Here is a 23535-nt window from a genome sequence, read left to right as displayed (position 1 = left end):
GGATGATCTTAGGCTTCGTCTATCTCGCAAATAAGTTTCTTGACTGGCAGGAAAATAAGAGCCGTGCCGAGCCCTGATGACTGTCTTAAATATAAGGGCCATAGGGGTATTTGCTCAGTTGATTGAGCACTGGATTAATATCGCGGAAAACCGATGGGTTTTGGTCCCTGAGTTGTTTTTATAGGTTTCTTTCACTCAACTGCTGAAGTGTCAAGAACTAACCAGTCGTATACTACTACAAAAAAAATCTAATATTTTTTTCCGTCTACTCTTCTTATTTCAAAGTTGACCGAACTCACAGTAAAAAAGATCTTTTTTCCCCCGCGGACAAGCGGACAAAAAAAATATCACGTTTGCTTATTTTTGTAAGTAGCCTTATACCTGTTTATTAAAACATACCATAAGAACTCAAAACGTTCTATTTTTGGAGCAACTTACAATTGGGTGTCGAAAAGGAAAAAAAAACCCTCGTTACAACGGTTTTGCATCACTTTGCCCCTTGCAAAACTCGCACTAGCTACTCAACCAAACAGAGACAAACCTCATCAAATGCGACATTATTATTTGCGTTCCTCTCCACTTAGGTCGTTTACATCTGTGCATTTTAAATTCCCAATGGCTTCTTTGGATGTTGTTCCTTATTTTATGATATCCAATCGAAAAGCGCCATAAAGGCGATGTGAATCTTAAACAGGATACCATTTAGCTTGAATAACCACACCACACTAACCTATCTGTTCTTGATGCTCTTTGTTCAACTTTTCAAGAGTTTCAACAGCTTGCTCCAGGCTTGCAAAGATGGTGAGTTTGGGGCGAAGAGACTCAAGAGTGTCAGCAATCATGTAATCAACATCACGCGGAAATGGGTGTCCTTCATTCCATATGGGATCGGCTTTCTTCTTCAGGATGTAGCACTAGTAAAACAATCATGACGCTTTCTTATAAAGCTGTATGGTGCAACCACACAAGGCGAACCCCTAACGTTAGTGTCCACCATGCGTCACAATCAATCAAGATTAACTTTCGATTGTAAAAAAATTCGAAACTCTTGTACTAAGCGATCACAGAAACTGACATTGTAGAGATTTAGCAATTAACACAGAGATATTTGATGACCAGCGCGCGCAAAAAGTGATTACGCTGTCCCACTAGGAACGAACGTGACAACCTACACAAATGGCTTTCTTGAATTCTAACCTTAGACGTCAGCTCGAACATCGACAGTTGAAATTAGTGATGTCTCGTCTCCATTCTACGTCATGTTGTGTTTCGTAAATGTACCAGTCACTTGCGAAAGGTTCACAAGGTATTTGAAAACGCAAAATCAACATATCTTTCAAAGAAAAAAAGATAATTAAGCCACTGGCCTACAATTGAAAAAGTAGGCTCAGCTTTCATCTTACTTGAAAGTAGACAAGAAAGCAGTCAAGTTTCTTCTTATAATTTCCATGATCAAAATACTGTCCACAGGTGTCGAGTAAAGTACACATCAGACGGATACGGAACAGATGTTCAGGAGGATCCAGCACTGAAACAACACCTGTTGTCAAGAAATAAAACCGGATTTACCTACTGTAAGTAGACCAGGATAGTAAGCCCTAGAAAAGGATCAAAACCCACGGTAGAGAGAAAGGAAAAAAAATCAATTCAACCTTATTAAGCGTGATCCCAAGCCGCGCGTTTTTAATATTGCTCTTTTTAAAAATTCACTTGTGGAAGTCCCACGCAGTTGTTATCGCTCGTTGAGTTTGTTGCGTTTTTGGCACATAGCTCTGATAGTGATTGTCACGATGTTACAAGAAAAAGAATTTGGGCGCAATGAGTTTGGTGACAACACTGATAAGAATGAGAAAAGGAAGATGCGTGAAAATTTAAGTGAAAACCCCTAGAAAATAGCTTTAGAATGAATGCAACAAGTTATTTTATGACGTACTTTTTACACCATATTCCTTCGTTGTCTTAGGGCAATTAAACTTAGCATTGTTTAGGCATTTATTTTAAGTATTACTTCTCACTGACCTTCCTGGTTGTTTCCAAAGGTGATAAAGGAATAAAGGGTGCTGAATATGACACGTGACTCCACTAATCTGTAGTTATAAAGCTCACCCAAAAACTTCACACAGCTCACACGACGCTGGTTCATCTTCTGCAGGTTTGTCTAAAGGGAAATCACGTTTATAAAATGTGTAAAATAAACGACAATGTACGTATACTGTAAGCCGGGAATGAACAGGGACCGACACGCATAGCTGCCACAGCTTATACAACTGAGATTACGCAGCATTTAGCGACTAGGAAAGTGTTGTTGCTCCTCCAGGAAGGGATACTGGTTATCGCAACCCCCACTCCCCCCCCCCTCAACATTCCATTCACAACCATTAACATTCCTACATGGAGGGAAAAGCATTGTGAAAGTAGATTATACCGCTCTTGAACACTGCTCAGCAGGGTGAACTTAAGCTTTTCATTAAGAAATGTTAAAGCACAAGGGAGGAGTTAAAGCCAAAGAATTCTCCAATCTGTTAGAGTTAGAGCCTGAAGAAAAACGAAGATAGTGGTGAGGATTCTGTGCCATTTAGTAGTCCGCTCTTTGGAAACGAAACAAAATAAGGGCTCTTACGAGAGTGTGAATTTCTTGTTTTTCGTGCATATTAAAAAAGACCCTGTTTCTCGGCATTTCAACCGCACCAATAGAGCCAACTCATTTTAAGGCATTTAGACTGACTTTTTACCTCCATTCCAAGACGAATCTCTTCCAAAACTCCATCAACGACATACAGGCCAACGTCCTCCTAAAATTGTGGTAAAATTACTTTATATGAGATAGGCATCAATCATGCCCAAAATCATAAGCAGGAAAGAGGGGTGGTTTAGAGAGTAGAGGAGACCAGATGAACAGAGGGGACAAGAGAAAAGCAGCGAGGAACAGAAGAAAACAAGGAAGGTACACCAAAAATCAGAGTCAAGAAGATAGCGAAGGAAAGAAAAACTCTGGTTGCCACGAACAAACTGACTTTTTTTCAGCTGGCAATAAAAATTGCAAAGCAGCAAAATAAAAAAGAAAGAAAGAAAGAAGAAAAAAAAAGATAAAAAGAAAACTGCTGTCGAAACATCTAGAAATACATATAACAGTCATAAAACTATTTGGTTGTTGGCTTTGAGTGTATTTCTCATGTAAAAATGATCATGAGACAAATGGATAAGATAAGATCAATGGTTACTTACATAATACTGTGCTAAGCCTGCCAACAGATTGGCAGCGCAGTGTACACTGTTGTATTTGATGTTCCACACACGAATCAGACACTTTATTACGTACAAAGCAACCTGAAAAGTCATCAAACCAAACAAAATGCACGGAGTAAAGAGGATTCATTACAAGAAAAAAATTTCATATTTGATATGATACATCCTACTGTAGAAGATACTGAACAATAGCGAACATAAACAAAAAGTTCATCTAACTTTGTATCGTACTCCAAAACGACAAGACAAGTTTTGCTCAGCTTTCATTATGTTCTTACTTACGCGACAGAATGAACAGAATGCAGTTTAAATCAAACCCAGAAATTAATTGACACATACATTTATGAAAAACTCCCTTCATCCCACTACGAGCAGGCTTCTTTTTTCTGACTATTTTGAATGTGAAAAACGAAATCTAACGAGTACAAGTATGAATTCATAACTTCTCCGAACATTAATCGCTCTTATGACATCAAACTCATATACAAGAAACGGTCATCTGCAGCACATTCTTCTCAGTTATTATTGTTAATATCCAAATCGTTCGTCTGTCCTTGGGCTCGGAAGTGAAGATTCAAACCTGGTATGTAACGCTCCTAACCCCCAGCAATTACTGAGTCAACTGTTAAGTTGGTAAGCATTAATTAGGTTTTGAACTCCAAGCCACATTTCAGCTCCGCGCTCAATTTTTCTCCACACACTGCACGGACCGGCTCCTCGCACTTATCACAGTTGGCTCAGTAAATGAATATATATTTTTTCTATTATTCAAACTTTTCTCAAAATGTTCTGATAACGCCTCAACAACCAGATTTACAGATATACCTGTGGTTCATTCCAGGGTAGTTTTCGTATTTGTCGTAGTACCTGCCGGAAAATAATCAAAACTAACGTAATCAACTGAGTATTTTACCTCATATATCTAAATGAATCAGGGCATAGTCACAAAGACTACAGCTGAGTAGTGCTCATGTCACAACTCTTTTCATATGTTTAAACCTTCTCGATCTTCTGGTAAGTTGACAGCGAACTTTTGATCCTTTAACAGAATTTACACTTTTTTAAATTTCCAAGGTGCGTAAATAATCTTGAATTAGCAAAAATCTTTTTACAACTGCATTCATACAAAACCTTTAAAGGAAGTCAAAGCTTGCCTCTGTATAACTATCTTAAGTTCTTTATGGTAACATCAATCTAAAGAGCTGCTTCAGCCGATCGATTTCTGTGATTTTATACCGAGTGGTCCTGAAAAGTACTGTTTTTATGGCGGCTTCGACAGTCTAAACAGAAGTAAACTGTAATCACCAAATTTAAATGAAAAACTGTCTGTCAGTCGAGGTCTGGTTTATGAAACTGACTTGTGCCTTTTTCCGAGATAATCATGTTCCTTGCATTAAGACTGTAGCAGCGTTTGTCAGCTGTGATTACCCAGCCTTGAAAGCAAAATTAAAAAATCTGACAAAGAACCCTTCAATTTACTCTGATAGTGACTATCACTGACTTCCAATCATCAGTCACTGTCACTAACAACACTACTTTTCAAAACGATTCTCACGAGCACTATTATACCCCTCCGCCTCACACAGTGTACTCTATACCACTATACCTTCTCTTAAGAAAAGTCTTTATTTCATTACTGAACTCAAAATTTCCATCTTTCTCATTCTATATACCTTCTCTGTTGTGGTTTTGGAGAGGTCTTTGTAGAGTAATTTACGGATGTACTCCTGCATCGGAGGACGCTCTTTCTGAGCAACCTATAGACAATAAACCATATCTTATGATTTTTATTAATGCCAATTGCTCATGGAATTGAAACTAACCAAGCAACGAGTTGTGGTTAGCAAAGTGACATAACATCAGCTGAAATTATACGAAATATTCTTTCTTTGACTGTTTTGTACAACAAAGTACACTTTTAAATTTATCACACTCGACAACGAAAATATAAATATCAATAGGAACAGCCCAATCCCCTGGGCAGTTATTATTTATTATTACGGTCCTAAGAAAAACAAAGATGGTTACAGGAGAAAATTAAGCAAATTATAACACACTTAAACTATGTATATAACATGTTGAAGACCAGCTTTAAAATATGCGAAGATTAAACTTTACTCATACGCCTCATACGAGGCACTAAGATGTGAGGATGAAAGCTTTTTGATAAGAATCACCTTTTGCCTTTCTGGAGGGTTACAGTAGAAGAACGCATTCTCAATCAAGGTCAACTGACGACTGTCCAGATTCTGGACAGCTTTCTTTCTCATCATCAGCTCCTTGTGTATGGAAGGGAGACAATAAGTTACGGACGGTAAGATAACTTCATGTAACTTAAAGAGTTATGGCTTTATGTGAAGTCACGTTTATTCAAAAATACAAAAAATGGAGGTGTATGAAGCTCAAAAATAACAGCCAGCTTATTTGTTATATGATTACATGCACCTGAAATAATACATATTCCTAACCTTATCAACATTTGTCCAAACAAATGAATTTTATCAGTACAATCACGGATAGGAAGGCTCATTCATTTCCTCACAAAAATGATAAATATTATATGAATCTAAATAACTGAAAAATAGATAATCAATAACAATCATTACTATTACAATTACCCAACAAAATCTTGCAAAACTGAACTCACCAACAAGTTTTTAGTTCTGATATGCGAGTCTGGTGAGCGGTACAGAAATCTGCCACACACTTCCAACAAGTTACAGGCCATCTCAATGTTATGGTGGGTAAAATCTTCCAAAAGCATCTAAAATAAAAAATCAAAGAGTTCATTTCATGTAACTTAGACAGAAAAAAGTTTACAATTGAGAGGAGACCAAAAATTAAAAATCACTATTACCCAGAAAGCTCACCCAATTAAATTGTTGATTGATGAGAAGTGATCAAAGGGCTCTGTAATTAAAAACCAGCTGACAGTGACCCTTCACTATGTAAATTTTTACTCAAAGTAAATTACATTGTTCAAAACTTAGCTTACCACGGAAACCTGAATAAAAACATCAAACATCAAACAGTTTTTCATTCAATAGTAAGAAGTTTCAAGTGGCTGATTTTCAAACCACAGAATGTAGTCTTATACACAATCATGACTCTTACTGAGCTCTACTTCCTATCTGTAAATGGCAAGCTCAGGTGCTAGAGAATCATTATCTTCTTATTTATATGATTTTGACAACTCTTGACGGCAGTGACCAACTGCTGGAAATCTAACGTTGAGCAGACCTGAAGCTGTTTAGACAGGAGCAAAGGATTTAAGATAGTCATGAAATAGAGGATTAAGAGTCTTCATATATTAATCAACTAAGTGACTGATGTACCCTTAAATTCTAGGAGAGGATGAATGTTGCAAGAAAAATATCCTACTGTTAAAGCATTTGGCAGAGTGAGGCAACAGTGGGGTACACATGGGATGAACAAAATTTCATCTCACCTTCAAACAGTGTAGAGCTTCTCCTTTTGGGAACATATGGAACTTAGTTAATTCACCTGCAGGAACAATGAAAGAAAGTGCAAAATACATGGTACTATACTATAATTATATTTGCTAATAATTATCTTAACAAATATTCCATTTTGGAAGGGTTGCTCTAGAAGCAGTATCTGTTAACATAAATAGTTCTTACCTATGAATCTCACGGTCTTTATTTTTGACTCAACATTAATCTGATCCTTTTTACGCACCTATAAAACAACATGGAACCGCTAGAGTATCTAAATAAAACAAAGAATAAATCACTCAACTCATATCAGTAGTCAAAGTATTTATGAGACATAAAAAGCTGCCATAATTTTTTTTAAAACTATTTTTCCTTCAACTTGCTTACGCGAAATTTGAATTCTCCTTTCAGCTGCTGCATAAGCTCAGGTGCAAGATCAGGAGCACAGGGATCAAGAGTGGCCACCAGGCGAGCATACATTGGTAACAGATCCAACCTTACAAGGAAAAAAGGCATTGGATTATATATGTAGTACTAATTCTAAAACTTAGAAAAAACTCAAGCATTTAATGGTCTATTTCATTTCTCAAGACAACATACTACAAACAGGAAACAGGTTTCAAATTTGTTCTTACTCTGTGTAGATTTGTGCACACTTGACTAACCTTAACATTTCCCCATTACTTTGCAGTCTTTTTCATTAAACACATAATTCTTACCGTATCCTTGGAACACCAAAAAGTGCATGGCAAAGCCTTTTTCTGTTTCCCTTGGTGTTGCATGTTTGCATAAACTCTGTTGCTACCTAAAAAAACATACAACATATGCAAAAGACATTTATTTGTTCTCACATAGCAGGTAGTTCCAAAGGTATTGTTAACCCAAAGTTTTGAGTTTGGGTTCATGCAGGTCACAGCAAATTCATCCCACTCTGTTTCACAAATTTTTATGGCATGCCTAGGTGTTAATCAGAAAATTAAATTTCACGAATTACTGTTGGGGAACTACTCTAGAAGTTAACTACGAGCGGGGCATAATTTTTGTCAAAATGGATGATTAAGATTTTGGATGGAACATCCACTTGCAAGGTAACAACCAATGTGCTTACACAGTGTGATGATTAAACATCCAAAACAACGACTTAACATTAGTAAAAAAACATTAACTGTGCATTACATGTACCTCATCAATAAGGTCCTTGTTGACACATGTGGGTAGTCTTTGTATAATTGCCTCCAGAGCTTGTCCAGTGGATGAGCTTAGTGTTTCTCCAGATGAACTGTCATCTTCATCTGATATTAACAAAAACATTTTTGAATTCTAATAAGTTCTATCCCCCAACAGTATTAGATAATATATGCCTGCATGGGATGAAAAGATAGCAAACTCTTAATTTCCAAAAGTTAAGAAACCAAACCCTTGTGCTATATTTTTAGGAGGACCAATCAGCTCACAAAAGGTAAATTTTTTTTTACTAGGAGTTGTTCACTGTCAATGTAAAAGTGTGCCCTTACTACTTATGTGACATAATGAACAATATCATCACTTTAAGTTCCCTGGATGTTGAGCATGTCCACACCACCATCAGATATTAACAATAAAAAGAAGCCTAATGGTATGGAACATGTACACTAGAGTTAAAGTACATGTTACAAGCTAACCGTGTAGCATCATTACTGCAAATAGCTTTGATAACCACTACCTAAATAGAGCTTATATTTTTATGACATCAGTCTCATAGTCATATTTATGAATGTGTGAGTTACAGCGGCAAAGGAACTTATGAATGACTCTAATTCAAAGTTAAGTGCATGTAAGTATGTACCTTCTTCACTTTCTTTTCCACTGAATTCCTCATCACCAATGTCATCACCTAGCTCTTCAAACTCCTCAACTTTCACTAAAAAAAATCAGAAATATGGCTGTTGAAGTTTTATGAACATGATACAGGAAAATATCCTCCTACCAGCAAGGGGTTAAGAGTAAATTTTTCAGTAAACATATTTACAAAACTAATAATCAGACCTAAATACCCAAAACTGCCTTGCTGGTTACAAATGTCAAGAACACCAGAACTAAAATTTACTTTCCAGCTCTTGCATGTCTAGTTTTTCATCTGCAACTGAATTTGTTTCATCATCTTCTTCTTCATCTTTCCCAACATCTTTGTACAAGATCTGACAATAAGATACAGAAATGTACTGTTGTTGGTGAAATCAATAGCTTTCATTTACTTGCGGGTGTCCTGTTACTGATAATCATGGTAACTTCAAAATGCATTTGCCAATTATCCCTGCAATTAGTATGGCCTGAGCTTACCACTTGCCTTACTACCAAATTGATGGCTGAGATCTCTAACATTTCTAAAAAGGTGCCATTCACAAATAGACTACATCACCAAAACTGCCAATTACTATGCACAAATTACCTTTTTCAATAACAAAAAATGAAAAGTGTTCTTTGATTGAATTAGTCAGTAGTTTGAAATACTAGGTGTATATGTATATATATAGTGTTATCATAGAATCAGTTTTTTCATGTACCTTTGGTAAGAAAGCCTTGAGGTCTCTGAGGTTTTCATAAAAGATCCTTGTTTCCTCATCTTCCCACAGGCCTGCACTTCCATCATACTGTTTAGAAGATCAGTAATTACTTTTTGTAAATTAAAGGTCTGAACTGATCTATATTAAGTTTATACCTTACCAATACTGATTTTTATTGTTAAAATGAAGTAAAAATAAAAAACTTATCTCAGACCAAAGCTTTGCAATTGGGTAGGAAAATTGTCTTGAGGAAACTAAATTTCCCTACTCTTTACACAAAAATTCCACCCTGATAACAAAAAAAAGGAATGCCATCTAGTAACTAACTATTTACACACTTTCAGCAAGACTGAAGTGGGTTTGAATCTCTGAACTGTTCCTAAGTATAATTTTAAGTAATTTTCTTGGCTTTTTACATGGTGCATTAAGTTCAATACTTGTCACCACTGAAACAGTTAGCTCCCAGAAAACAAGAAATTTTTACATGACTGTATAAAACCCTGACATTTTCTGCCATGACCAAGGAATTCCCCTCAGAAATAGATCAGACTCAAAGGATGGGCTGAGAATACTTCACTAAGTCCACTTGGAAAGCTTTTAAATATGAGCTGATAATAACTTTATCTACTGTAAAAAGTGTTATGGTGTAGTAGCAATTGAACAAAGTTCCATTGGAGAAATGTTAGGATTTGTTTCAAACTCTATAATTTCTAAAGATCAAGCAGTGAACATTTATTTAATCAAAAGAAAGATGGAAGAAAAACAGGGAAGTCATATGGTGAATGTGAACTGTGCTCGACTTGAAGTTGATTTCATCCCACACTGTACCTCTGATTGTTTAAAAGGGTTAAACACATCGATTGTGCTTCCCTCAGCCTCTTGCTGGACAAACTCTATACAAAGATGAAACAAATAATGAAATCTTTGATTCTTGAATGAGAAAAATGAGAAAATATGAAAGTTAAATGCGTTCCACACCTTACTGCTCAGAGGTTATATATTACACCAGAGCTCAAACTACTGTATAAGCAGATGTTCATGGAATTGACAGTAGGGGCCTTTCCACACTAGCGACAAAGTTGTTTATTTAGACAAAGTTTCTGTCATCATCAACATTTTACAAGTGCAGATGGTTTGTTGTAGCTTGACAAATTTTGGTAAATGCACCTTCAAATGCACCTTCTACAAAATTTTTCATGCATAAAAACCTGGACAAAAGCAACTTAATAAACATAACCATGATAAACTTGTTGATCATTTGTCCTAAAAGCTATGACAAGCATGTAATTGCACTGAAATCAGTTAACTAGAAAGGCAAAAATTGTCCCTTGTTGCAAAACTTGAGGTTAACAGAAGTTAATTTTCCATCACAATAACACACTCTTCCTAACAAGCTTCTAACTGAATAATGTCCTGAATTTACAGGGAGAAGTTACAAGTTACCCAATTTGAGGATTTTAAAAGTTAATAGATCACTTCAGAACAGAGCACAGCAGAGTAAAACCAGAATAAAAGGAATAGCTGTTGTGACTGACAACCACTTACCATTCTGGGGCAAATCAGGCATGTCTTCATCCAGTATGTCCTAAACAAATCATAGCAAACACACAAAAGTCATTAGCTAGGTAAGATAAGCACAGAGGTATAAGGGTCTACACTGCTGTTTATGTCAATACAGAAAAAAAAAAACATCTGGCATGTTATGATCAAAAATGCTCACTGCTAAAGAGGATGTATTGGCCAGCAGCTTCTCATATGCCTTCTGTGCCTTTTCAAATGCATCCTTTCGTTCAGGGTGTAATTCACCTTTTGTCTGTGGGAAAATTTGAAACATTTGATAAATATATTTTACAACACTGTGTTTCACAGGTAGACTACTTCAGTCTACTTTTAGCGATTATAAAGAAGTGCACTTTTCATCTTCCCAATTCATATCTCTGGTGACGTGAGGTACTGAATGAGAGTAATTTTCTTGCCTTTGCAAAAACACAATAAGTAACAGCACTGTATAGCTACAGTACAAGTGTGATCACCATTGCCAATATATTTTGTTGTAAAGAAATCTGCACTGAACACTGCTGAAGCTTAAATCAGAATTTTTTAAAAAATTCACATTAGACCATGGGATATTCTAGGGTGTCAAGGTCTAAACATTTGCTTGAATGTGAAAAGCTGAGATTGAGGTGCTTTACATTTACTGGTAATTGTATTTAAGTAATCAATGATAACCCCAAAAGTAAAGCAATAATGGAAAAATGAACTACATTTTAGCTCAAAAGCAATAAACAAAGTATAACACCAACCATTAAAGTTTGGCGATTCTGCCTCTCCCTGTTTTGAAGATCCTTATGAGCTCTAAGTAGATGGATGGAAAGTGACTTGTAATAAGATAGAAAGTGTTGATGAATAACTGCTTGATCCTCATCAGGCACTATACCACACTTTGGAAATGTTACTTTGTGTTTCTCAGACATCAACCTTTGTTTCCTGGATGTGAAGCCTGCAAAGTCCTCCCCACAATGACGAGCAAAGCTGCTTATCACCTGTACGTACACATGGCTTTCTTTATCACAGTTTACCATGTTACTAAGGATTGCACTGAGTGTCTTAATGCCTTCAGACAATTTTGGAAAAACTCCACCAATAATCAACTCCCCCAACAGTCTCATGGTGACACGATACTTGCTTACATTTGCAAGCTGTGGAAACAATATGGACAAAATTATCAAATAAATACAGACCTTATTAATAACACACTGTTTGTTTTGTTGTGTTGATGTCCCAATAAAGTCATTGCACTCAGAATTATTTTCTCTTGAAATTTGATCACACCTATGCCTGTCTGCCTTCACTGTAGTTACTTTCCATAAAGGAGAAGCACCATATCTTGAAAGGATCTAATGAGATCCAAAATGCTAACACTTTTGCTGCTGTTGATATTGCTTTTTATTGGTGTTTTTGAGCCTAAAGCCAAAGGGTTAGTCTCTGTAATCTTAATATTGCTGTTATGTAAACTTGGTTCATAAGTGTCTGGTAATAAAAGAACAATTCCTTTGATCCATCTGCTTTGGAAGTCAAGAAAGTGCAACAACATTTTGGTGAAACAAAGTCAAGAACAGACGTAATAATAATAATAATAATAATAATAATAATAATAATAATAATATTAATGGTACATTTAATATCCACATTCTTGCATACACATGAATTACAATGTTCTTACATTAAATTTTAAAACCAGAAATAATTTCACAAATCAAATATAGAAATATGCTCTATAATTAAACAATGTAATATAATTTTGATTATTAAAAGATAAAATTGCTCTTGAGAAAAAAACTATGACAATCTTTTAATTCTATGCTTTGGTATTGTTTAGTGCTTTGAGTTTCTTGTTTGGTAATGGTGTGCAGATGCCCTCATTATAAGGAGACGTTTGAAGAGTGGGCCCCCTCTTGGTATCTTCCATTTCATTTGGGTAGTTTAAGATATTGGAGAGCTTCTCTGTATGAAAGTGCAGGTACAATGGTCTTCAAGGTGCATTTCTATGTACAGTCTTCAGAGTCGTAAGAGGGAAGGGTGCAGTGCCATACCACACAACAATATTCAAGTGCAGATCGCAACAAAATACTGAATATTAGTAAGTGACCGCTGAAACAACTATTATTTAGGTCACATTGCCCTATTTTTGAGTAAATTCTGGCATCTTTTGCCAATGCTTATTTTGCACAGTTTCTACATACACTGTTTGCTTCCATAGACAGCTTTTGAGGTCTTCCCAATCGAGGTAAATTTACCATGAAACTGGTGAGATGCAACTTTCAAATGATGCGCGTAGTAAAACCTAGTAACCCGTCGCGTTTCAACGCTTTCAGTATTTCAGCTGGATGGAGGCCTTGCTTGTGGAGGGGCTTTTTTGTTTTTTTGTAGAATAATTTGAAACTTTGGCCACGATGACTACCAAAAGTAGAGTACATAAATGATCCCAAACGCATCGACACAATTGATACACTGAGTGTTGCTGTGGTTGCAAACAACATAGGTCACGCGGAGGACTCAAATCGTTGCGGGAAATTCCATGGGAGTTTTACATAGAGCAGTACCGAACCACAAATTCAGCCAAATCTTTTGGAAAGAATGAACAATTGCAACGAATTATCGCCCTGAATATTCGCTGCATAGAACGAAGTTTCGCTCTAAATTTTGAGTCGCATTAACGCCATCAAGGAATATGTCGCCAAAAGTTCGAGCCGTTCAAAACAATACATGCCTCGAAAATTCGCAGAAATGTTGTCGAAGTTTCGTTTCGGTCAAGAATTCGTTGAAAAGCTAGGAATTTCGTCGAATTTCGTCGACAGGTGTTTGCATTACTTTTGCACAATACTGTACTTTTTTAATATCTGCAATTTTTATTTACTTTTAACAATTTAATATTATTTTGGATTAGGACCTCTCTGTAGATCACCAACAGGTGAGAGAGCTTCCTGTTTAAATATCATCATCAAATTGTTGACCATCACTAGTGACAATACTAGACCAAGTTTTGATCCTTGAGGAACACCTACTTTACACCTTTTTTTGTTCATTTATACAAAATGTACATTTATTTACGTCAACAGCTGAAGCTATATGGCAAATATATGTTCATTAGCATTTTCATGCATAGTATGACAATCAATGGTATATTAGAGAGATACAATAATACAATTTGCATGGAGATGCACAATCAATTGCACCTTTGTACAAACATTTATACAAAATGGTCAATTTTTAACACGAACTGACAAACACTGGTGTTTTTCGAATAAACAATTGAAAGAAAAAATATTCATTAGTGTCATTCATCATAGTTACATGTATTTTAAAATACTGAACAAAAATACAAGAGTATGTACATTATCATTTAAATTTTATGTTTATTTTTTCACAACATTTTGCTGAAGCAGATATTAAATGAAGAACATTTTACATGTGCAGTTCACTGTAAGAAACAGAGTACCCTGTATGAACAAGTAACAACAACTGGAGACAGAAATAATCGAAGAAAATCATGCCATCAAGAAACAGAATCCAACTTGAACAGCGACAAAGAATTATTCAAGCCTTCAAAGATGGTACTGAAGATTACTTGATGGTTGCCACTACTATCAGAGTGAACCAATCAATGGCAAGAAGTATCATTGCACAATACTTGTGAGAGGGAAGGATTGTGGAGAGACCATGAGGAGGAGCAAATCATGTTCGAGTAGATGATGAAATGAGGAATTGCCTGAATAACATTTTAGATGAAAATTGACTGCTAACACTAGCACAGATTAATCAAGAATTGAGACAGCATCTTCCAAGAAAACCAACAATCTATGACCGTACACTGTAGCAAGAACACTTGAAGGTATGTTGTATCGTGTAAAATTGGCAAGGCCACTCCCAGTTGAATGAAACCACCCTGATGTCCTGCAAAAAGAGTTGACTATGCCAACTGGTTCATGCACCATTCTGTAGTGAATCATAGAATATTTGTAGACGAGTACGGGTACAATACTTGGACAGCAAGAAGTCATGGATGAGCAAGGATAGGAGAGAGGGCATATTGACCAATATGTGGTCAGCAAGGGAGAAAAGTTACTGTAGCACTGGCAATTTCACCCACTATTGGACTCCTTTTTCACTCAGCATTTCTAGGTGGAATGAATGGACAAAGATTTAATGATTTTCTGTCACAGGCAAGGCTAACTCTCAACCCAAATGAACATGTGATTTTCATTTACGACGGTGCACCAGCCCACAACAATCCTGCCGTTCCTGGTCCTAATTCTGAGCTTAAAAAGCCACCATCATACAGCCCCTTTCTAAACATTGTAGAGCAAGCAACAAGTGTCTTAAAGCAGCCATAAAAGTGGACATAAGTTATCCAGAGCAGCAAGAACAGATGAATGACAGAGCAGAGGCAAGACGACAAGGAATTGCATTAGGCAATTACAGCACTCAATTGCTACATCAGGTCCTGCAGAGAAACATAGGCACCAACACAGCTGCTAAACATGGGCAGTGGTACAGATTTATGCAAATTTATGTATATTCCAAGATGTTTAATTAAATAATGAAGAAATTGAAGGAAAATTACAAAACATTACATTACAGTACACTGTGATAGAACAATTTTGAAATTTCTTTTTCCCTAGTTGATTGTTATTACAGTCTGTCACTTCACATTAATGATTGACCATTTTGAATAAATGATTGTATGAAGGTGCAATTGATTGTGTGTCTCTAAGCAAATTGTATTATTGTATGTCTCTAATACACAATTGATTGTCATACTATGCAATTGATTTCCAGTGGGTGTTAATGATCAACCATTGCACAAGATTGAAAGTATATTTGTTATGTTTGATTGTCCAAAGGTGCAATTGTTCATCTGTTGATGCTATTGAATGTTAATACATAATGCAAATTGCATTATTGAAAGTTCGTTCACATTTAATGAAGTTCATGAAAGTGCTAATGAATGTATATTTGCCATATAGTTTCAACTGTTGACGTAAATAAATGTACATTTTACGTAAATGAAGAGCAAAAGGTGTAATTGGAAGCCAGTCAGAGATCAAGTTAGGTACCTTAACTCTTTTTCACCCATTAGTCAAGAAACTTATCTGTGAACTCCTAGGTCCAGAATTTTTTCAATTGGCACATTATTGTGTCCAATATGGTGGACTGCTTTGGAATATCAAAAAAGCAAAGGCAAGGATGGTACCCAGATGAGTCAAGGTGCAAGAGCCAAATATGAATCGTGTCAAATAGACAATATGCTGTGGAAGTTCCCTTCAAGAAACCAAACTGTTTTGGATCAGTTTCATCTTTGATTTCCTTCATCAACCATGTCACTACCTTCTGGTATTGCCCTTATGAGAGGAAACCTGAGCTTCAAAACATACCCTTCAAAAAAGACCCTCGTAATTGGGCTGCACACTTTGACTCCATGCTGAAGAAAGCTAGTTTCTTATTCTGCATCCTATGATTCTGTAAATACTATTAATGGGTATTTTTGCAGAGCTTAAAGGTCTATTAGAAAGTCTAACAATGCCTGCATCCTTACACCGTATCCAAGAGTGAAGCCTTTAAATCATGTTCCACCACAGTCTACACTCCCCTTGCAGAAGTGATAAAAAAGCAGGATGTGCAACTATGGCATAAAATCACCCTACTGACAGAGAACATGGCTCACACAAGCTGCTTCCAATACAAAGGAGTCATGAATTATGCAGTCATGGATACAGGTATATTATTCTAGGAGTAATAACTGAATACATAAACATGAACCATCGATGGATGTTATTTTGAGTTTCAGCAATTTTGAAATATATGTAATTGGGGTTATGTAGTTTTTATTACTTTTCACCTTTTAATCATTGTTAACTTACACATTTTGTTGATGTATTTTATCTTTTTTTCGGTCGTTTACCCAAACGGCCGATTACCCGCACCTGCCGATTATTGCATACGGCAAAAAAAAAAGTCAACAGATTACCCGCACTGGTGGATAACCCGAACGTTGTGTTATTCAACTTTTTGGTGGCGGAAACATGACATTAGGGTGATACATTTCAGTCTTTTAAAAGTTGTCTGATCCAACTTTCGAAAACTTGAAAGTATCTTTGTCAAGTTTAAAGGTCAAAGAAATTCGGACACATGCACAGTTCTGTGTCAATATTAGCATGTACTTTATTGATAAAATTATACAGTAAAAACACTAGTGGCCCATGCCCAAATCTCAACGTTTCATACTTGACAGAATGCGAATTTGTGGCCACATTTTGTGCGAGTGATCGTTCAGCGCCATGTTGATTTGTTGAAAAAAAGCTGGGTGAGTGTTAAAACTTGAATTAAAAAGTACTGTTGGCGATTTCTGAAAAAAATCGATATCTCCGGTTCTATTGGGCCTAACAAGTTCCTTAAAACGGGAAAATTCTCTTTAGCTCAAACTATTGTTAATTGGAAATTTGTTACTGATGCGCCAGATATCTTTGGATTATTTTTGTCAGCATCAAAGGTTTGGTTTTCACATGTGCCGATAGCAATTTGTTCATCGTGCCACTATTTATGCATGAAATAAACTCGAGTCAGCATCATGTTTTCATGCCACTTTGCGGCACTCTTAATACAATAAAATTCATTTGAGAGGTGGAAATGCATGTTGGTGATAATTTTTTTCAATTCAACTACCAGTAGATTTTAAAATTGTCACATAACCTGCACCTCCCTATTACCCGCAGTGGGGCGTGTTTAATGCAAAATCAACAGATTACCCGCGGGCAAATGGCCGGAAATTACGGTATCTTCATCATCATCAAATGTACTGAAGTATCAGTTTCATACGTACTCATTATCTGAGTGAGAGGGCAGTGGGAAAATATTTGGCTCCAGGTTAAGACACAGTGTATGGATCAAGCACAACCAATGACCAAGGGCCAAATATTTTCCTGTACAGCCTGACCAAACTCAGTCAATAAGTAGTTTATGATATGACCACCCCAATTTACCAATTGGCTGTTGAGGAAACACAACGTTAAGACACTATAAATTTGAAGTACGAAAGGTTAGTGTCACAGTACTAAGTAACTAATATAAAACAGTTGTAATTGCTCTAGGAAATACCTTTTCCTCATCTTTGCCACCATATCCATCAAATATCTTAACAAGTCCCTTTTTCAGTGGTTCACTGAAGTCACCATACACTTGATGAATTAAGCCACAGACATGACCTGCACATCTCACATCAGCTAGCTTTAAGAAAATAGAGAAATACATTTTATTTGTCTGTTAACAAAAATCACACTTCTGAATTAATTTATGAATTAATTCAAGTTTTGGAAGGAAGTCTAATCCTTCCACATTATTTGTGTATACCAGAGATTTTCAAATTAAACCAATTTCCTTTACACCACTAATCAGATGGATAACAAAAAAAAGACAGATTGTAAGGCATTTGATATAATACAGCTAGTAATGCCTTTGTTAATTAATTCCCTGGCCTTGTAGCTATGATTTAGTGGCTTTAGCAATTACTGAGATACAATTTGAATGTTTTTGATCCACAAAAATATTTCTCAAAGACTTATTTAAAGAGAGGAACAAGGACTAAAACTTTCAAACATTCTGAACTCATAATTATCAACAGACCAGTGTTCTGTCCATTTGTTGCTTGTTCCTTTATTATATTTTTTCTTGAACACCAATTATCAAAATAGAGTTTTTTCTTTTTAATTCACCATCATGTAAATTTGGATCAAAGCAGTTCTATTCAAAGATAAAATTGTTGGTAAGATACTGGTACCTTCAATTTGGGTACACCATCGATAACTGCAGCAACCTGTTGAAAGAAACAGTAAAGAACCTTTCAGTCTTTCAGACCAAAGAAAGCTGCACAGGAACAATAAACCTCACTGAGGGATAAGATTAATATTAATGTGTTGATTTATAATAAAAAGTGGAATGCTTACCGCTTCCTGAACATATCTTGAGAGGTTCAAACCAGCAAATTCCTGCTCCAGAGACTCACGCTGGGCTTCTGTGATTGTCCTCTATAATCAAAACACCCCTAACTATTATTCAAAGTAGGATAAGATTCACACTTTGAGCTCCTGCAAATGATTTCAGTTGGATTTTGAAAAGCTAGTAACCAGCTAATATGAAATTTGTTCAGGCTCTATACCTTTTTTTATTCTTTTCATAAGAAAAAAAGGAACAAAATAACTGTATAAAGTTAACAATGTTGGATTACTAGTCTATATAAAAATGAAAGACCATACCAATTTCTTGATGAATGCAGAATTTTTCTTCACAGAAGAATCTTTTCCTTTAAAATAAGACTCTTCAGGTCGTTGGACTGACAGAAAAATGATGTTGCAAAATTTAAATAATTAATACCCATAATTCAACAAATAAACTATTTTACATAAGCTAAATAGCTTGTGCATATAAATAATTAAAACCAATTATATGCTGGCAACTTTTATAACTATTAAATTAGCTACACCTTATAAGTAATTGAGAGATGTGTCTATGAAAGATTTGAAATTAATTAGTGTGCACTTTTCAGATCATTTCAGTGCAGCCTTCCTACCATAATTACATTCACTGGTATAGTACATGTAATACAGTGTACTAAGCAAGAGCAAATATTGGTTAATCTAACTGATGTACATCACAAGTTTGCTTAGCCATTATTACCTTGCTCTGATATCTTATAATTCATTGTTAAACATTTCATATATCTGTGATGCACTGAAAAATAAAACTAAAAATGCAAACTCTAATTTATTCCCCAGAGCCTTCAATGTGCAGAGGTCTTTTGTTTAACACTAGATTCTAAAAAGAAGAGCTATAATTCAAGATGCAGCACTAACCAATGGCAGAAAGATTCTTCTCCCGCAGAGCAAGTTTCTGATCAACCAGTTCTTTTGCTTCTTTCATAGCTCGTTGCTTGTTTGGTAAACAATAAAAATAGTCCACTATATTTTGTTAAAATAAACTTCAAATAAACAAAGACTTAAATCAAGATCAGTAAGAGTATCATAAAACAAACCACTTCTTCCTCTTCCTTTCTTAATTCTTCTTCATTCTCATCCTCCTTTACTTTATTACTATCCACTTTATTTTCATCCTTGAAAAATAATCGTAAAAGTAATACCAATTTTATAATAATACACTGTAATACTTTTGTTTAAGGGAGTCCTGGGTGAAAAACAGGTTTAATACTAAACCAACACTGTACTCTCCACATCTCGATAATATTACACAAAGGCTATAGATTGCCAACTTACTGGTCTCTATTTCAATGTTGTTGACCAATTGACAGATGTTCAATTCAAAGTATTATTTGTCAGGATATAGATAAAAACCAATGCAAACTTTAAATATTCATGTTGTTCTTTTTTCTTCGCCAATTCAAAACATGATATGAAGTAATTATCAAAAGTGCATTGATTGTTAAGAATTTTACTTCTATTAACAGTGCACTTAAATAGCAAAGGGTAGAGGACGGGGCCTGGCATTAATATTGTAAAATGTAATCCTGAAATTTCAGTCAATGATATTGTAATCAATAATCATTTAAAAACAATTAAGATTGGATGATTAATCTATGGTACTCAAAACAGCAAGTTCTATTGTACCTTGACATCTTCCTGTTTCAGCTGATCTCTGCTGAAAAATAACAAATAGAAAACTAATTACATCAATAAAATTTAAAGTCAATACATATAACTTCAAGATACTAAAAAGAGGTATGAATTACCTGACACAACACTTACTGTGTTATAAAGCAATGTCACAGTAAATAATTGCCATTTACAAATAAACAAGTATCTTAGTAATTAAGAAATATAGTGCTATTAGGGACTAGAATAAAGCATATTAAAAATATTGCCAGGGATCAATTCCCAGGATATCAAAATTAAAAAAAACATTCTCAGACATGATTGGTTACAGGCTGCCTGATTAGCTCACTGACAGGACAGTGTACCAGAAATGCTTGAAAAGGAAAGTAAGGCAGTTTAAGTATCAGCCCTGTGTAGTAAGACTGCATAGCTCATTTCCATGCAGTGTTAACTAGAATATTAATTTTGGCTCACTTTTGCATGGAAACAGTCAACAGATTTGTTTCTCAAATTTTGACACAGTTTTAATTAATAGATCTCTCTCACTTGTTCATTTTTTCTACCGATACCAGGTCTCAAGGGAATTCTCAGCTTTATCCTTTTTAAGAGCTAACATCAACATGCAGCAGACAAACAGCGGCAAGTCACCCAAAATTTGCTTTCACTCCTACTTTCATATTTTGTAGCCCAATATGTCCTAATAATTGTGGTGTAGTTTTTTTTTTTGTGAAAATATATTTTAGTTTTTGAAAAATCTTACCTTGTTTATTTATGATTTTATAAGACCAATAAGCTGTTTTGGTTATTAAATTATGCTTGGGTATTACTTTTTGCCAGGAACCCAGGGTTTATGTTGTGTTTTCCCCTACCCGATTACATCATAAGCTAGTCACGCAATAATTGATCCCAACACAAATGAATATTTACCCTGTATGAAGATTTTTGTTTATGTTGAATTAACAATATTTGCATGTCACTTTTGTGGCCACTAATCGTTGTTTCAGTAGCAGCGTAGCAGTTAAAAGTGGGTTGTTAGGTGCTGACAGGGCGGGTATTGACCAATTCCCAATCGAGACCTTACCTCTCTCGGCATGCATAATTTTGCACAAGGTGGTAGTATGAATTTTCTAGACATCATGTGTACTATCTGTGGTACACACTTGCCAATTTCCCAATCGGCTTTTGGAATCAACTTAACCCTACCTTTACCACGGCCATACACTTTAGGCACTCTACAACTACTAATAGAACCACAACTCCACCCAACACTGGTAACAAGATTTGATCTATGAGTGGGGCAGATTGTAAAATCATCCATATCTTTTGACATCTTGAAGATGCAGGCTCGCAACAAAGTAAGATCAACTTCAGTTTCTGGATCTCCCCAAGTGACTTGAAATGTATTTTTTACAACTACACAAGGGAACGGCCTGAGATATGCAACATAGGTCTTCACAATAACTATACCCAACAGTCCCACCAGTGAATGATTTAAATGAACAGCAAATCTCCATGTTGGCGTGTAAGATGACATGCTTGTACAACGGATCAATCAGCTATATCAGTATGTAGCTTTTCAATAGAATTGACTTTTGTGGACATTCTTTGACTTCTGCTGGCAAAGGAATCATTGATGGATCTGGACAGTTTAGTTTTTCTGAATACAGTAATTCTTGGAAGGTTTTTATAGATATGCAAAGAGGGAAAAAACCCATCTCTTGGTAATTTCAGAGGTTGATTCATCTCTGAATTTACATGTCACGCTTGTCATGCAACTGATATAATAATGTGGAGAAGATTTATAATCTGGCTAAAATGTGGTAGGGCATAACTTGGTCATCAAAACAGCTAATAAAATCATTAATAAATAAGGTAAGAGTGCTGTGTTAGATATTTTTAACAAATTGTAGTGATTTATGCTAGTAAACAGTGGTGACAAGTAGGCACACAATGTATATTTCATAGTCACTAGCCATTAAATTTTGCCAGACTTTGAGTTTGTCTCACAATAGAACAACACAAATACACAAGGAAATTTTTACAGTAACTTTGTAACCATCCTTTTGTCTTTTAAACGCTAGAAGCTCAGTAGATTCTGTCATATTGGTCATTGTTAAAACTGTCTTTGTTTTGGTGCTAATTTTTGACATAGAAAAAGTATGTTGGACAAAATATTCACCCAAAAATAAATATTTCTTTGCCAGCTACAATAATGACAGGGGATTAAGTTTGGATGATGAAACAAAGGAAAGGTTGACAGAAATACCAGAGGTCAAGTAAATTCGTTACAGGAGGTCACACCACTTGGGTAATATTCACAGTGAAAATTTGCATATTTGAGCGGTTGAACAAAAAAAATAATTTCTTGAAAACTAAAATATATTTAATCACAAAAAAACTACACCACAATTATTAGGACGTATTGGGCAACAAAATATGAAAGTAGGAGAGAAAACCAATTTTGGGCAACTTGTCACAATATTTCAAATTTGTTAGATGGATGCTGATCGACATCCTCTCTTATATTATTTGTACATATGATCATGAATAGAAGGAAACTTAAAAGAAACAGTTCTCTAGAGAACAGTGGAGCCTCAATTTAACAAAGTGCCAAGTGACTGGGGATATTGGATCATTGTCCTGAGGGTTCATTATAATGAAAACCTTAATTTAATGAATTTGTAGAAAAACAACCAAATTGTTCATTACATTGAGGGCTGGTTGATTAACTACCTTTTTAATTTTTATTATTTATTTCATTTTTTTGTTTGTTTGGTGGTTTGATGTCCCCCCTCCCAGCATTTTGGGATCAGAGCAATTTCTGTAAATAACATTTGTGCTTTAATGTCTAGTTGAAGCTAGAGTAACCTATACAGGTTGGTACATAGCCACAGCAAAAATTTAAGTGGAAGTCACTGGCAAACAGTGATGGATTTTGATTCTTGGTGGTCTGCTCACATTTATCTCATGTCACATAATGACATTTGCTTGTCATATTGTAGTAAATTATTTGTTTGGGCTTCTAGATTGTATTCATTAAAATGAGGATTTTGTTATATTAAGGTTCTTTTCCATACATTTTACTGTAACTTTGGTCGGACTGAAGAGTATTGTTCGTTATACTGAGGACTT

At 35.5% G+C, this 23535-nt stretch overlaps 1 protein-coding gene and 1 pseudogene across 2 annotated transcripts in view; one reads left to right on the top strand and one right to left on the bottom strand.

Moving 5' to 3' along the window:
• Positions 1 to 23535, bottom strand: part of LOC131782880 (regulator of nonsense transcripts 2) — a 28157-nt gene that overhangs the window by 3281 nt on the left and 1341 nt on the right. Inside the window, exons 2-29 of one of the 2 annotated variants that reach the window (XM_059099621.2) lie at positions 20419 to 20449; positions 19830 to 19907; positions 19651 to 19726; positions 19054 to 19130; positions 18745 to 18825; positions 18579 to 18614; positions 17900 to 18028; positions 11548 to 11943; positions 10965 to 11057; positions 10790 to 10829; positions 10073 to 10137; positions 9245 to 9331; positions 8788 to 8878; positions 8527 to 8601; positions 7884 to 7993; positions 7421 to 7506; positions 7089 to 7197; positions 6888 to 6945; positions 6695 to 6750; positions 5894 to 6010; positions 5424 to 5525; positions 4920 to 5003; positions 4072 to 4113; positions 3226 to 3327; positions 2733 to 2792; positions 2020 to 2158; positions 1404 to 1540; positions 731 to 914 (exon numbers count right to left, since the gene is read on the bottom strand). In XM_059099621.2, the coding sequence (XP_058955604.2) occupies positions 731 to 914; positions 1404 to 1540; positions 2020 to 2158; positions 2733 to 2792; positions 3226 to 3327; positions 4072 to 4113; positions 4920 to 5003; positions 5424 to 5525; positions 5894 to 6010; positions 6695 to 6750; positions 6888 to 6945; positions 7089 to 7197; positions 7421 to 7506; positions 7884 to 7993; positions 8527 to 8601; positions 8788 to 8878; positions 9245 to 9331; positions 10073 to 10137; positions 10790 to 10829; positions 10965 to 11057; positions 11548 to 11943; positions 17900 to 18028; positions 18579 to 18614; positions 18745 to 18825; positions 19054 to 19130; positions 19651 to 19726; positions 19830 to 19907; positions 20419 to 20449 (2741 nt within the window). The remainder of the gene's footprint in view (positions 1 to 730; positions 915 to 1403; positions 1541 to 2019; positions 2159 to 2732; positions 2793 to 3225; positions 3328 to 4071; positions 4114 to 4919; positions 5004 to 5423; positions 5526 to 5893; positions 6011 to 6694; positions 6751 to 6887; positions 6946 to 7088; positions 7198 to 7420; positions 7507 to 7883; positions 7994 to 8526; positions 8602 to 8787; positions 8879 to 9244; positions 9332 to 10072; positions 10138 to 10789; positions 10830 to 10964; positions 11058 to 11547; positions 11944 to 17899; positions 18029 to 18578; positions 18615 to 18744; positions 18826 to 19053; positions 19131 to 19650; positions 19727 to 19829; positions 19908 to 20418; positions 20450 to 23535) is intronic. The other variant, XM_059099622.2, reaches the window with a different exon arrangement.
• Positions 14480 to 15341, top strand: LOC136284434 (uncharacterized; annotated as a pseudogene).

This window comes from Pocillopora verrucosa, chromosome 11 (genome assembly GCF_036669915.1).
Source record: "Pocillopora verrucosa isolate sample1 chromosome 11, ASM3666991v2, whole genome shotgun sequence".
NCBI lineage: Eukaryota > Metazoa > Cnidaria > Anthozoa > Scleractinia > Pocilloporidae > Pocillopora > Pocillopora verrucosa.
This window is presented reverse-complemented; position numbering and strand designations above follow the sequence as displayed.